The sequence below is a fragment of the Poromitra crassiceps genome (genome assembly GCF_964638095.1).
Source record: "Poromitra crassiceps genome assembly, chromosome: 6".
Taxonomy (NCBI): Eukaryota; Metazoa; Chordata; class Actinopteri; order Beryciformes; family Melamphaidae; genus Poromitra; species Poromitra crassiceps.
Genome location: NC_139627.1, coordinates 38,639,204 through 38,653,070, shown reverse-complemented (window position 1 = coordinate 38,653,070; position 13,867 = coordinate 38,639,204). Strand labels below are relative to the sequence as shown.

Here is a 13,867-nt window from a genome sequence, read left to right as displayed (position 1 = left end):
AAGCACATGGTGTGAGTCCTGATGTGTCTGTCCATGTCTCGGTGGTCCCTGTACAACAGTCATTCCTGCTTGTGTTGACAACTGACATTTGCAATGCATTAGGCGAGGCGTTGATCAAAGCATGTAGAGACTTTTACATTCCCTTTGCAGGCAAACAAACTGCATATTGTTCTAAAGCACATGTTCAGATGCATCCCCTCGTTTTACACAAGACCAAGGATGATTACACTACTGAAAAAAGTCAATAGACATACATGTACATAACACTGTATCAGTGTGATAATAAACAACTGCATGATATTCGAAGAAAACAGAGATGGAACAAAAAAAAACAGATTAAGCACTGATAATGACAGAACAATGGCACAACTGTATGAAACTGTAGGACATCTCTGAAACCCGCTAACTTTACATGTACACCGGGGAGTGTAGTCGCGAGGAACCGCATTCCCGCAGGGAGTCTGAGGCGGTGGGGGTGGGGGCTGTGCGTTCTAGAGTGAGTCAGCACTGAGGAGGGGTCTCCTCAGGAGGAGCCTGGTAATGAGTCACGAGACTGTCACCTTGTCCCTGTTGCCCAGAGGCTCTGCCACCCACCGCTATACCTACCACATCCTGCTATACCTACCTCCTATACCTACCACATCCTGCTATACCTACCACATCCTGCTATACCTACCTGCTATACCTACCACACCCTGCTATACCTACCTGCTATACCTACCACACCCTGCTATACCTACCACATCCTGCTATACCTACCTGCTATACCTACCACACCCTGCTATACCTACCTGCTATACCTACCACATCCTGCTATACCTACCTGCTATACCTACCACACCCTGCTATACCTACACATCCTGCTATACCTACCTGCTATACCTACCACACCCTGCTATACCTACCACATCCTGCTATACCTACCTGCTATACCTACCACATCCTGCTATACCTACCTGCTATACCTACCACATCCTGCTATACCTACCTGCTATACCTACCACATCCTGCTATACCTACCTGCTATACCTACCACACCCTGCTATACCTACCACATCCTGCTATACCTACCTGCTATACCTACCACATCCTGCTATACCTACCTGCTATACCTACCACATCCTGCTATACCTACCTGCTATACCTACCACATCCTGCTATACCTACCTGCTATACCTACCACACCCTGCTATACCTACCTGCTATACCTACCACATCCTGCTATACCTACCACACCCTGCTATACCTACCACATCCTGCTATACCTACCTGCTATACCTACCACACCCTGCTATACCTACCACATCCTGCTATACCTACCACATCCTGCTATACCTACCTGCTATACCTACCACACCCTGCTATACCTACCTGCTATACCTACCACACCCTGCTATACCTACCACATCCTGCTATACCTACCACACCCTGCTATACCTACCTGCTATACCTACCACATCCTGCTATACCTACCTGCTATACCTACCACACCCTGCTATACCTACACATCCTGCTATACCTACCTGCTATACCTACCACACCCTGCTATACCTACCACATCCTGCTATACCTACCTGCTATACCTACCACATCCTGCTATACCTACCACATCCTGCTATACCTACCTGCTATACCTACCACATCCTGCTATACCTACCTGCTATACCTACCACACCCTGCTATACCTACCTGCTATACCTACCACATCCTGCTATACCTACCACACCCTGCTATACCTACCACATCCTGCTATACCTACCTGCTATACCTACCACACCCTGCTATACCTACCACACCCTGCTATACCTACCACACCCTGCTATACCTACCACATCCTGCTATACCTACCACACCCTGCTATACCTACCTGCTATACCTACCACACCCTGCTATACCTACCTGCTATACCTACCACATCCTGAGGCTCTGCCACCCACCGCTATACATCCTGTGATGAATCACCTCGTTCAGGAAACCCATTCTGGAGTAGAGCTGGCAGTGCCATTCTTCACGCAGAATGCCAATTATCCCCCCCCCCCCCCCCCAGCATTGTCCTCTGTAAACCCTCCGCTCGGTACTGCGAGAGGAAACAGCAGTTTTGCAGTGCACACTTATAGTAATAATACACGGTGTTTACTGTACAGCATAATGTAGATGAGAGGCGTGTGCAATACCCAACTACTGAAGAAACTCTAGACTTAAAGCATGTACTTTCTCTGTCGTGTGTATGCAAGTCTGGTATAGCATCAAATTCACTGTAGCCTAATCAATCCTATTTTGTCTCAAATGTATTACAGAAATATTTTGAAATAAACCTACATCTTTCCATAGACTTTCTTTCTTTTCAAAATATTTCCGATGATAAACAATTTTATGATCGACTAAGGCCATGTTCAGACTAGGAGGCCAAATCTGATTTGTGAACTTTAATGACCTATTAATGATTCTATCCAGATTGGTTTTATGCATCTGGACGCTCCAAGTCTGATTTGTGTCACTTGTTCCAAACCACATGGAGGTCTGGACACACAGATCCGACTTGAACACTTGCCCAAATCAGATTTGTGGCAGTGTGGACACATTCTCAAATCAGATTTGGGAAACCAATCAAGATAATGATTAATGACTTTAGCAGCAAATCGGATTTGCCTGTAGTGTGAACATGGCCTAAGAGGTTTCTTCTTGGCCCCCCTCCATTTCTCACTTTTCTACGTAGCACTTGTTCTAAGTTGGATTTGCACACATCACCTGCACTGACAGTCACACATGAAACATCACGTCCTCTGTGATAGTCTTTTTAATCAGTGTCATGTAGATTCAGATGTATAGATGTACAGCGCACGGACAGACCCGCATCACACTCTGCACTGCACATGTGCACATATTCCAAAGAGTGTCTGAAAACATCGCTATTAGAAAAGTGAGACATAAATATTTTAGACAGCTGAAAGTTTTTCCAGTTCCATACATAAAAAGAATGTTTTTTGTACAAAATAGTGAAACACATTTCTGTTTAGAAAACAATAATAATAATAAAAGAAAACATACAGAAAGTAGACAAGACACAGGAATCAATATGATTGTAATGTATGACCCATTCGCTTTAGTGATCTCTTTGGACTCGATCAATCTTTTTGGCTCATTCTGCATCAGACCAGCACCATGACTGACATCCCATTTATTGTGGCAGATACACACACACTCATACACACAGCTCCCGAATACAAGACCATATGAGCCATGTGTTCAGGTAGGAGTGTGGATGGTTTGACAGGTCTCTGAATGAAACAGAAGATTATAGATAGCACTGTCTGCTGTGACTGAGTAGGCACGTTCACGGTGTACGGTCTGGCACAAGATGGGCGACGGTACAGGGAAGTGTGATGACAGACCAGGGCCTGTCATCATTGACAGGTCTGCCCCGCCTCCGCCTGCAGCACCATCTCGTCCTTGCGGAGGGGGAAGGTGTCGATGGTGGTGAATATTTCGGCCGATGTAATGGGGAAGGTGTAGCGTTGCTTGTCCACGCCCTGCTTGTCTATTAGCACCATGTTGTATTGCCTTTGTGAAATCCGGAGCAGTAACCTGGGGGATAGATACATCAGCTCAGTCAGTATACAGGTGAGGTGTAGGTGTGTGTGTGTGTGTGTGTGTGTGTGTGTGTGTGTGTGTGTGTGTGTGAGAGAGAGATAGGGCTGAACGATATTGGCAAAAAAATCGAATCACAAGTATTTGACAAAATATTGCACTTGCAATTAAACTGCAATTCATATATCACATATTCCTTGTCATATATATATACAGAGATGGGAAAAGTACACACTTTCTTTACTTAAGTACAAGTACAGTTAATTGTGTAAAAAAGACTGGTAAAAGTAGTAGTACTGACTCAACTTAATTACTCAAGTAAAAGTAAAGCCTAGTACAGGCTCTGAAATGTACTCCAGTATAAAAGTAAATAATAAAGTATTTTCTGCGCCAGGCGAATAGAAACTCACGTCATATTAATATAATTCAAATACTATTAAACTTAAAAGACCCCTTCAAAACATATTTTAAGATGCATAAAACTATACTTTGATTAATAATTTGTATGTTTTTCACACAAAAAATGCACATACTACAAGCTGAGAGCCTGAGACGAGAGAGACAGACAAACAACATGGGTTCTTCGAGCCAGTCAGTTTTGAATGGCAAAAGCCAGAGGAAAGAGTGGAAAACCCCTGTTGGCACAGAGAGTTGGTTTGCTTCCCTTCAGTATTGAGTCCTCAGTCACTTTTGAGGTTGTGGGTTCGATCCTCAGTCAGTTTTGAATGGTGACAGCCAGAGGAAAGGGCGATTTAAAGCCCTGAGAAACCCTTTCTTAAGAAGTCTGGTCTGGTGGCACAGCGAGTTGGTTTGCAGCCCATCAGTATTGAGGCCTCGGTCACTTTTGAGGTTGTGGGTTCGAGTCTGTCAGTTTTGAATGGCGACAGCCAGAGGAAAGAGCCAAAGCAGACAGAGGAAAGAGACAAAAGCGCCCAGAGATGCCGCGGGGGCCACAGTGGTTGGCCATAGAGGTTGGCCGGTTCGATTCCCACCACTACCTGGAGCTAGGGAGGGGCTGTTCTCCACCCCGACCTCCACAGAGACATGTGCAGAGGGTTATGAGACAGAAAAACACAGAGTTGAACTTTTACTGACATTGGAAGCTGTTTGTGTCTGTTGCCTCGTTCCTTGCTGCCGCCAGGCGTAGAGGATAACTTTGTGCAAAACAGCTCTAGACTCAGTATCTGTACATGACATGTCTGCTCTGGATCTCTTTGCAGTCTGTCCACAGTGTCCATTTCTGTGGATCCGCTGTGTCGCTCTGTGTATCTGCCTGTAGGAGGCGCTATGCTGCTCTGTCAGCTGGTGATGTTAAAAACAGGGCAGTGCTGTAATATGTCTCCTTCGGGAATCAAACCAACAGTCTGCCTGTCAGGTAATGACAGAGACACAGCTACTCATCCTGCTGCGCTATGAGCTGTTTGCACTTCTACACAATGTGTGCTCACACTGACAACAACAGAGCATAAAGAGTGAGATAGGTTGGAATTGAACAGTAAGCAGCTGTTTACCTGACTGAGCTAGAGACTTATTTATATCAGTGTTTAAACTACTGATGATGATAATAAAGCATCACTGGTGCTGCCTGAAGGAGGGAATGAACCAACAACCTTCGAACATCCCACAACATCCACATGTTTATCTGAGTGAGCTATAGCCCACCTCCTCCTGTAATATTTTCATATTGTAGCTTTAAACCTTGATCTGTGACTGGTGAAGTAGGTCTGACAAGAAGGAGATAAGAGAGGAATATGAGTGTGTGATTTGAAAAAGAAAGTTGCGCTTCACAATTAGGAAGTTCTTTACTGGACTTGAGCCTGAAAATCTTCAGGAAATATTGATACTTTATTTAGATAGGACAGTAGGCAGACAGGAAAGGTGAGGATAGAGAGAGGGGATGACATGTGGCAAAGGACCTCGGGTCGGATTCAGACCTGAGCTTCCATCGTACGCGTGCTACCAGGTGAGCCGCCTGGTAGCACGGTATCCATCCTGCAGTCTTTGATATGTCACCTGGACCAGATCTTTCCAGGTACTAAATCAGCTGGGATCCAGTAGATCTGGATGCTGGATATTGATCTGTGTGAGGCCACCAAGCAGGTTTCCTCAAGTCAGGGAGTGGATCATGGGTGTGTGTGGTGAACACGCCATTGTTCAGAGGGCATAACGAGAAAAGCTCTGTTCCATCTGTGAGCTTCTGTCAGCTGTTTTTACTCTGATGGTTTTGGCTCCAGTTTGGATCTCGTTATCAGTTTCTCATCTTGCTGCTGATTCCTCTGATCCATGTCCACTGCCAAGGGTATAAAGACCATGTGCTAAACTGAGGGACTGCTGGTTACACTTCAAGCCTTGACAAGTGGCACACCCATCAAAGTCTGAGGACCCAGAGGGAGATGTTTCAAGGGTGTAGTTGATGTACAGATGATTGAATGCCAAATGATGACAACGGTTTTATGATGGGCTTTTCGACATTAACAAAAACCTTTTTTCTAGTGTCAAATAAATAAGAAGTTACCCTGAGCCAGCAGTCAGACCACCTGGCCTAATTGACAAGGTGTATGACTTTGGATCAGAAGACTGAGGGTTTAAGTCCCTTTGTGGTAAACTTTCTAGTTCACCAATTCCAGACTTTTCTTTTAGAGCTTCAGGCATTATAACTGTGATTGGTGGTAGTTGTCAGTTTGTGACATGGTTTTTCCACAAAAAAGGTGCACATAATGCGTAAAAGCGGGGGGAGCGCGAGACGAGAGAGACAAACAAACAACGTTACATCATATTTGTCAGTCATGCATTAAAATTAAAGTAACTAGCCTGTTTTGAAAATGTAAGGATTAGAAAGTACAGATATTTGTGTTAAATTGAAGGGGGTAAAAGTAAAAAGTTGTCAGAAAAATAAATACTCAGTAAAGTACAGATACCTGAAAATCCTACTCAAGTACAGTAACAAAGTATTTGTACTTAGTTACTTCCCATCTCTGTATGTATGTATGTATGTATGTATGTATGTATGTATGTATGTATATATATATATATATATACACACACACACATAACTTTATGAAATTGTTTAAATAAATAAAGTAGATCAGTAAATCAGTGTCCAAGATTTATGATTGAGCAACAATGTACATGTTTCATGGACTAAAGATTACCTGGGGCTTTGAAATACCTTGTTTAACCTTCCTAAGCAATTAATTGCAGCCTCTGCCATTTGGAAATTGCAGAAGTTCATATTTACATTTTATTTTTGATTAATTATTCGGCTGTAGTGTAAGAGAGTGAGTACCTGAGTTGCAGGGCCAGCCCTGGAGGGAGGAGCCTGTGTCGAATACGACCTATCTGTGCTGGGTAATTCCCAACCAGCTCTATCACTGTGACATGCCTCAGGTCCAATCCACACTGGGCATGCTGCTCAGACAGAGAGAGAGGGGGGAGAGGGAGGGAGGGAGAGAGAGAAATTGAAACATGGTTTGTCGTTTTATAGCATTGCTATTGATTCCTATCTAGGCAAAAGTAAATTGGGCAGAGCCCATATTAGGGGGGATATATAACCCTATTTGACCAAGTTGGCAACTGACACCAACACCCAGTAAGATGGAGAGCAAAAATAACTTGATAACCAAACAACCAAACGGATCCCAAGGCCCACTGATTTTAGGTGTTTCACCAGCTCCATTACGTTCCCTTCGCCCCATCGCCAATGGCTCTAGGACTTGGTCACATAAGGTTACTATCCGTGATGTGAGGTACCAAGAAGTGGTAAACGGTTCCTTACCCATTTCCGATGTCGTATCACATATTCGAAGATATATAATAACTAGGCATCTCGCGCGATATGCACACTCGATTCCTAGGCTCGGCGAGCTGGCCCTGTAGCTCCAAACACACTCTGTTGTAAATTCAGCACAGGCTGCCGAAAGACTGCTTTTAAACAGTTGTTTCGTGCAGGAATATCATTTTACCACCTCCGGACATACTACTGGCTTCCATAAGAGGAATATTATATCTTTGAATCTGCGATACGACATTGGAAGTGGGTAAGGAACCGTTTTAACCACTCGGTACCTCACATCACGGATAGTAACCATATGTGACCAAGTCCCAGAACCATTGAGGCCATTTACACCTGGCACTAACATGCATTTTCTGTGATGATCAGATTGCAATCGGATAGTGCTTGAATGACCACATTAGCCTGATTTCATTTACACCTGGCGTTAGCATGCGTTTTGGGTGATCACATTCCAATCTAATTGCAATCTGATCACCCAAAACGGGTGCCCTCTCAATCCGCATACAGTTGCTGTATGCAGATTGAGAGGACACGTTGCATTTACACTTATGTTCAATGTGGTCACAATGCATCCCTGACCACCTCTGGAGGTGGTTTGGACGATCAGATCGCAATCCGTCTTCAATGTGTCTTGGGGGCGTTTACACCTGTACTTTCAAGTGGTCAAGCACTATCCGATTGCAATCTGATCACAGAAAATCACATGTTAGTGCCAGGTCTAAATGGCCTCATATTGGCAATGGGGCGAAGGGAACGTAATGGGGCTAATGTTTCACCTGCCGAATGCAATTGACGCGGGGCTTGTCTCTCAGCATATCAGCCAGTCACTTTGGAAGGTCAGGCATGTAGAGACAGCTCTGACTCAATGGCTTCTGCCCAGAATAGCCTTATCAGAGTGGGTGTCAGCATCGTTTATTCATTGAGGTGACATTTTCTCACATTTTTCTCTCTTAGCCAAGAAGCGTATTGACTTCCATCGTTCCCCTCCTCCCCTCCCCTCGCTCTCAGTCTCCACATCCACACCTCTTTCTTTTCCCTGCGAGTCACGTCTCACCTGTAGGTTGGTCATCTGGAAGCGGTAGTTATGATTGGCAGCTGTGGGGGCGGAGATGATGAGGAGCCGGCGTTTCTCATAGAACTGGTCCAGCAGCGCCGCGGCCGTGCGCACGCCCACGTTAATGTTCATGGCTGTGACAATGTGGAGCGTAAAATAAAGAGATATGACAAGACATGAAACATTTAATTTTTATTTAATCACCAGACAACAACATGACAATTTTCTCAATTCTCAATTTTCTATTTTCTTTCCCCAATTGTACTTGGCAAATTCCCTGCTAGGGTGTCCCGGTCGTTGCTCCACCCCCTCTACCGATCTGGGGAGAGTTGTAGACTAGCACATGCCTCCTCCGATACATGTTTCACTGGCAGGACGTAGCGCATGGGAGGATTTGTGGGAGAGCTATTCCCCCCAGTTCCCCTCCCACTCAAACAGGCGCGAGGAGGCACTAAGTACAGCAAACCAGGACACATATACCCTTAATCCGGCTTCCCACCTGCAGACACGGCCAATTGTGCCTGTACGGACGGCCGACCAAACCGGAGGTAACACGGGGGCTCGAACCTGCAACCCTCGTGTTCTACCGCTGCACTACACGCCACAACACAACCATTCACAGACTGCTCAACAGATGGAATCAAATAATGCACTGGTCCACCTTCGCCAGCAAAACATCCCATCAAAATAGGCAAAACGCGCCAGGCAGCGCAGATTAAACCCCTGGTTTGTATATGTAATCCGGCATATTTAGCGACTTGGAAATCAATTGAGTGTCAGTACTCTACCAGAGTACTGCTTCAGGCTATAATTGGCAATAGTAAGCTGAAATGTCACCTTGGGGAAAACCCTAACCCTTGGTTGGATCTCTCCCTGAAAATTTGGTTCAAAGTAGTAAAGACCTTTAGCACCTGGGAACCACATTCGATGATCAGTTGGTTGTCTTACGACCCAGATTTTCATCCAAATAGGCTTGATATATCCTTCAGGACTTGGAAGGAGCGAGGGTTAACCTTGTACTGGGATTTATTTGAAAAATATTCTTTTAAGAGCTTTCAGGTTCTGAAGGATAAGCATGGTCTAGGAAATCAAGACCTATTCAGATTTTTGCAGCTGAGAAGCCATACAGATAGACTATTTGGTAAAGAAGAGCTGAAGAGGTCGGGGATTGGGGGGTGCTGAAGGTCTTTCTCTCTGCGTATAACGCTGACCAGGGTTCTAAAAACATATCAAAGCTATATAGGGGTATTCTGTGCTGAGGGGGGAAATACTTTGTATCTAAAAGAAAAATGGGAAGGGGAGGGGAATTTTAATCTGGAGCGGGAGGAGTGGGAAATGATAACTGAAAGACAGTGGAAGACCACAAATTCTCTGTCATGGAGGGAGTTCCAATGGAAGAACCTAGTTAGGTACTTTTTAACGCCAATTCAATCAAGGGGAGGTCAAACATGTTGTTGGAGGGGGTGTGGAGAAGAAAGAGTGGACCATTATCATATATTTTGGAGTTGCCCTGTGTTAAGTATTTTTTGGGGGGAAATAAGAAAGAGTATGGAAAAGGTGCTAAAGATTGAGATTGAACACTGCTTTCAGGTTTTGTATTTGGGAAGGGTGCCCGAAATGATCAATGGTATTGAAGAAATGTATATGTTTAAATTGATGCTAGTTGCCAGCAAAAAGGCTATAACGAAGAGATGGTTGAACAAAAGCCCACCGACTCTGTCAGACTGGCTCAATGTGATGCATAGCATCTATGTAATGGAAAAGCTAACATTTGACTCAAGACAGACGCCTTCGAAATGTATTGGGAGGGATGGGGTGATTTTGTCAAACCGTTTAGAACAGATTTCTGTTGAAATAAGAGACTGAAGGGTTATTGATCCACTGAATCGATGCTCCACGTGTCCATCTTTTTATTTTTTTTATTTGTGTGTGTATGTCTCTTATGTGTGTTGTCCTTTGGGTTCACCCTTATTTTGTCGTGACTGTGTTTATTCTTTTAATTTTTGTTATATAAAAGAATAAGGAAAAGAAAAGATTGTAAAAATGTGAACTCCTGTTGATGTATGTCTGAAAACTGAAATAAAAAAGAGAATAAAAAAAATAAAGAAATAGGCAAAACGCAATATTGAGCTCCGGTAAGTGCTGTATAAGTGTGTTGTATAAGATGGGAGCTGTAAAACACAGTCTCTCCCATCAGACCCCGAGCCACTCATTCATGTCTCACACATGCAGATGGTCGATGGAGGGGCATCCAGTATTGACCAGCTGGACATTTTCAATGGATGGACAGCGCGTTATGACAGCACAGCAGGCATTCCCATTTTCACCTCCGCTGAAGCGCTCACATGGAACCAGTTTAGCAAAGGGTACGAATGTAATGTAGTGTGTGTGTGTGTGTGTGTGTGTGTGTGTGTGTGTGTGTGTGTGTGTGTGTGTGTGTGTGTGTGTGTGCTGCGTGCAGTACGTACGTGCGCAGTTTGTGTCTATGCCGGACCAGGTGAGTCCGGACTGGCACACCCTGGCAGCGCTGCCCGTGAGGTCGAAGCCGCCGGTGCAGGTGAACTGGCAGGTGGCGCCGTAGTTGTCTCCGTCACTGTCACACTTCATGTAGCCGTTGTCTGGAGGAAACAGGGGGCTGCAGCGACGCACTGCACAGAGCAACAGCAAATCACAGCAGGCAAAACGTTGAGGGAGCGTGAGAGTAGAGAGACTGGCCTTCAATTAGAGGAACCAGTTTGGAGCTCCTGTGTGCCCTGTCCTAAAACAGTGGTTCACAGCCTTTTTCATTTCAAGGACCCCTAAGTTAGTACACATTAGGGCCATGGACCCCCATTTGTCTCTTGGACCCAAATCTGAGAATATATTTATTGTTACATAGATTTTGTCCAGAAATCTATGACAATCTGTATTGTAGGTAGAGAGAATGAAATAATTGAACAATTAAGTAATTTGCTGGGAACCCCCTGGAACCTCCTCAAGGACCTCTGGTGGTCCCCGGACCCCGTGTTGAGAACCACTGTCCTAGAACAAGCTACAGAACACAAGGCCACACAAACATTTGATGGCCGTATCAGAAAGACTCCTACTCTCACCTCGCACTCTGGCAGAGAAGCGGCAGGAGGCTTTGTTCCCCGCACGGTCGAACACAGTGTAGGACATCTTATGGAGCCCCTCTGGGAAGTCTGATTTTGAAGATCTCCCTTTCAGGATCACACTGCAAAAGACCAGACCACAGGATAAGAACACCGGCTACTGAAGCAACATGGAGGCGGGGGGGGGGGGGTCTGGTAGAAAGAGGGGGTACAAGGTGAGGGGTGAACGGTTGAAAGGTCACACTGACTCTGTAAGGATGCCATCTGCAGTGTCTATGCCCTCTGGCGTGTCCCAAGTTACTCTGGCTGTCAGCTTCCCTGGTTCTGCCCACTTATCCTTCAGGTTGGGACACTTGATCACTGGGGCATCCATATCTACAGAGAGAGAGAGATATCAAAAAAGTAAAGTTAATATTTGCTCTGTAGTTATATAAAGCTGAAACAACGTTGAGAAGTTGCCTGACAGAAAGTAAGGGGGAATCAATGTCATGCCACAAACAATATTGTACTCCAGCAAGGACGTTGATGGATTTAGGCGATGTCTCATCATAGACGCTGGGGTAGCTGGCTGGGGGCGTGGTCAGGGTGGGGGAAATCCTCCCGTTCTCCCCATTCAGCATGGTTAGCATTTAGCTGCTAGCCCAGCCCGGGCAGACAGGATCGGGGATTCAACCACCGCAGTAAACGCACATCTGAACAGACGTCTATGTACCTGCTCTAGAATCCATTGAGATATATGGGGGGCTTTCCCCCACTCGCGTGCCAGCCGTATAACATTTTGTGGGCATTCCCACACAGACCGACTGTATCTATGGCTGTGGTGGAGCGAGATCTGAATGAGTCTGTGCAAGTGCACACAAAGCCCATGATTATCCACCTGTGTCAAGGCTACAGCACTATTCAGCCAGGCATATGATCACATAAGTACAGCTTCAGCTTTTCTCTGCAAAATAGAGTCAATTTCATGCACAGACGCCAATTTTCCCAATAGAAAACTAAAGGCTTCAAAAACATCAAAGGTTTTCTCACCTCGTGGTGATGAGAAACAGTGTGTGTGTGTGTGTGTGTGTGTGTGTGTGTGTGTGTGTGTGTGTGTGTGTGTGTGTGTGTGTGTGTGTGTGATTGAGAGAGAGAGAGTGAGAGAGCGTTTGTGTATCTACAGGTCTGTCTTGTACAATTACCAAGTTAATTATATAGCCTTGTAAGAGAGATTAGCTTCATAGGAGGCTCTCATCCAGCAGTCTCTGAGGCTGGCTTGGTGCCTCAAGCTTTGAGCAGCACTGCAGTCATGAGGATACTAAACCTATTAACAGTCTTATTTCAATCAAGTATCAATCAATTGATTGCACTGCAGGTTTCCACAGTGCAGCCCGGGCATGATCTCATGATCTCATGATCTCATGCTGGGATTCAGAGGCAGGAGGATTCTGCTTCAAATATTCCTGGCGTCTGGAGAGCGAGCTGCAGGCTGCATTCCTCTGGCTCCATAACAGAGTGGGGATTCAAAATTATGCACAAGCAGCACATGCATATAAGGACATAAAAAGGGGCACGGTGGCGCAGTGGTAGCGCTGTCGCCACACAGCAAGAAGGTCCTGGGTTCGATTCCCACCTGGGGCGCTGAGGGTGTGTCCCCATAGAGCTCAACAGTCATGTGACGTTTCTTGCACCAGAAGAGAGTTCACGATTCATTTTCTCCATAGACGTTTCGAAAAATCCTTATATAACGAGTTTTAAGGCTTGAACCAAGCCAAAGAGTCTTGCTGAGAATCGTGAGTGACCATAAAACATTTCACTTTCAGCAAAAACCCAAAATGAATGCAGGAAAAAAAGATCGAGAATTTGAGCCTTAAAACTCGTTATATAAGGATTTTTCTAAATGTCTATGGAGAAAATGAATAGGGAATTCACTACTGGGGCAAGAAACATCACATGACTGCTGAGCTCTATTCCCATGTCCTCAGTGCCTACGGCCCAGGTGGGCTCGTCAAAAAGGGCCTTTCTGTGTGGAGTTTGCATGTTCTCCCCGTGCTCCCCTAGAGTTTCTTCCAGATAGGAACCACCTGCTAAAAACATGCAAAAGAAAAAAAAAGTAAAAAAAAAACACTCATGTACAAAGTCACACGCAGCCTTACCGATGCAGGTGCTGTCTCCAGCGCTCCAGAGCTTGTTGTACTGGCAGGTGGTGGTCTTCGGGCCCTTCAGAGCGTATCCAGGGGAGCAGAAGATCTCACAGCGGGAGTTGAAGTAGGAGCCGTCCGAACACTTGTAGCCGCCATTGACAGGCATGTTCGGCTTGGAACACCGGATCTCTGACAGAGGGAGAACACTGTTACTCCT

General features: G+C 45.3%; 1 protein-coding gene across 1 annotated transcript in view; it reads right to left on the bottom strand.

Moving 5' to 3' along the window:
* Positions 1-2,789: 2,789 nt before the first annotated feature.
* srpx (sushi-repeat containing protein X-linked) overlaps positions 2,790-13,867 on the bottom strand; it is a gene marked incomplete at its 5' end in the record, with an annotated part of 22,788 nt that continues 11,710 nt past the window's right edge. Inside the window, 7 exon segments of the mRNA XM_083638369.1 lie at positions 2,790-3,585; positions 6,875-6,996; positions 8,436-8,569; positions 10,904-11,083; positions 11,528-11,649; positions 11,776-11,902; positions 13,663-13,839. Coding sequence (XP_083494495.1) covers positions 3,405-3,585; positions 6,875-6,996; positions 8,436-8,569; positions 10,904-11,083; positions 11,528-11,649; positions 11,776-11,902; positions 13,663-13,839 — 1,043 coding nt within the window. The 3' untranslated portion in view covers positions 2,790-3,404.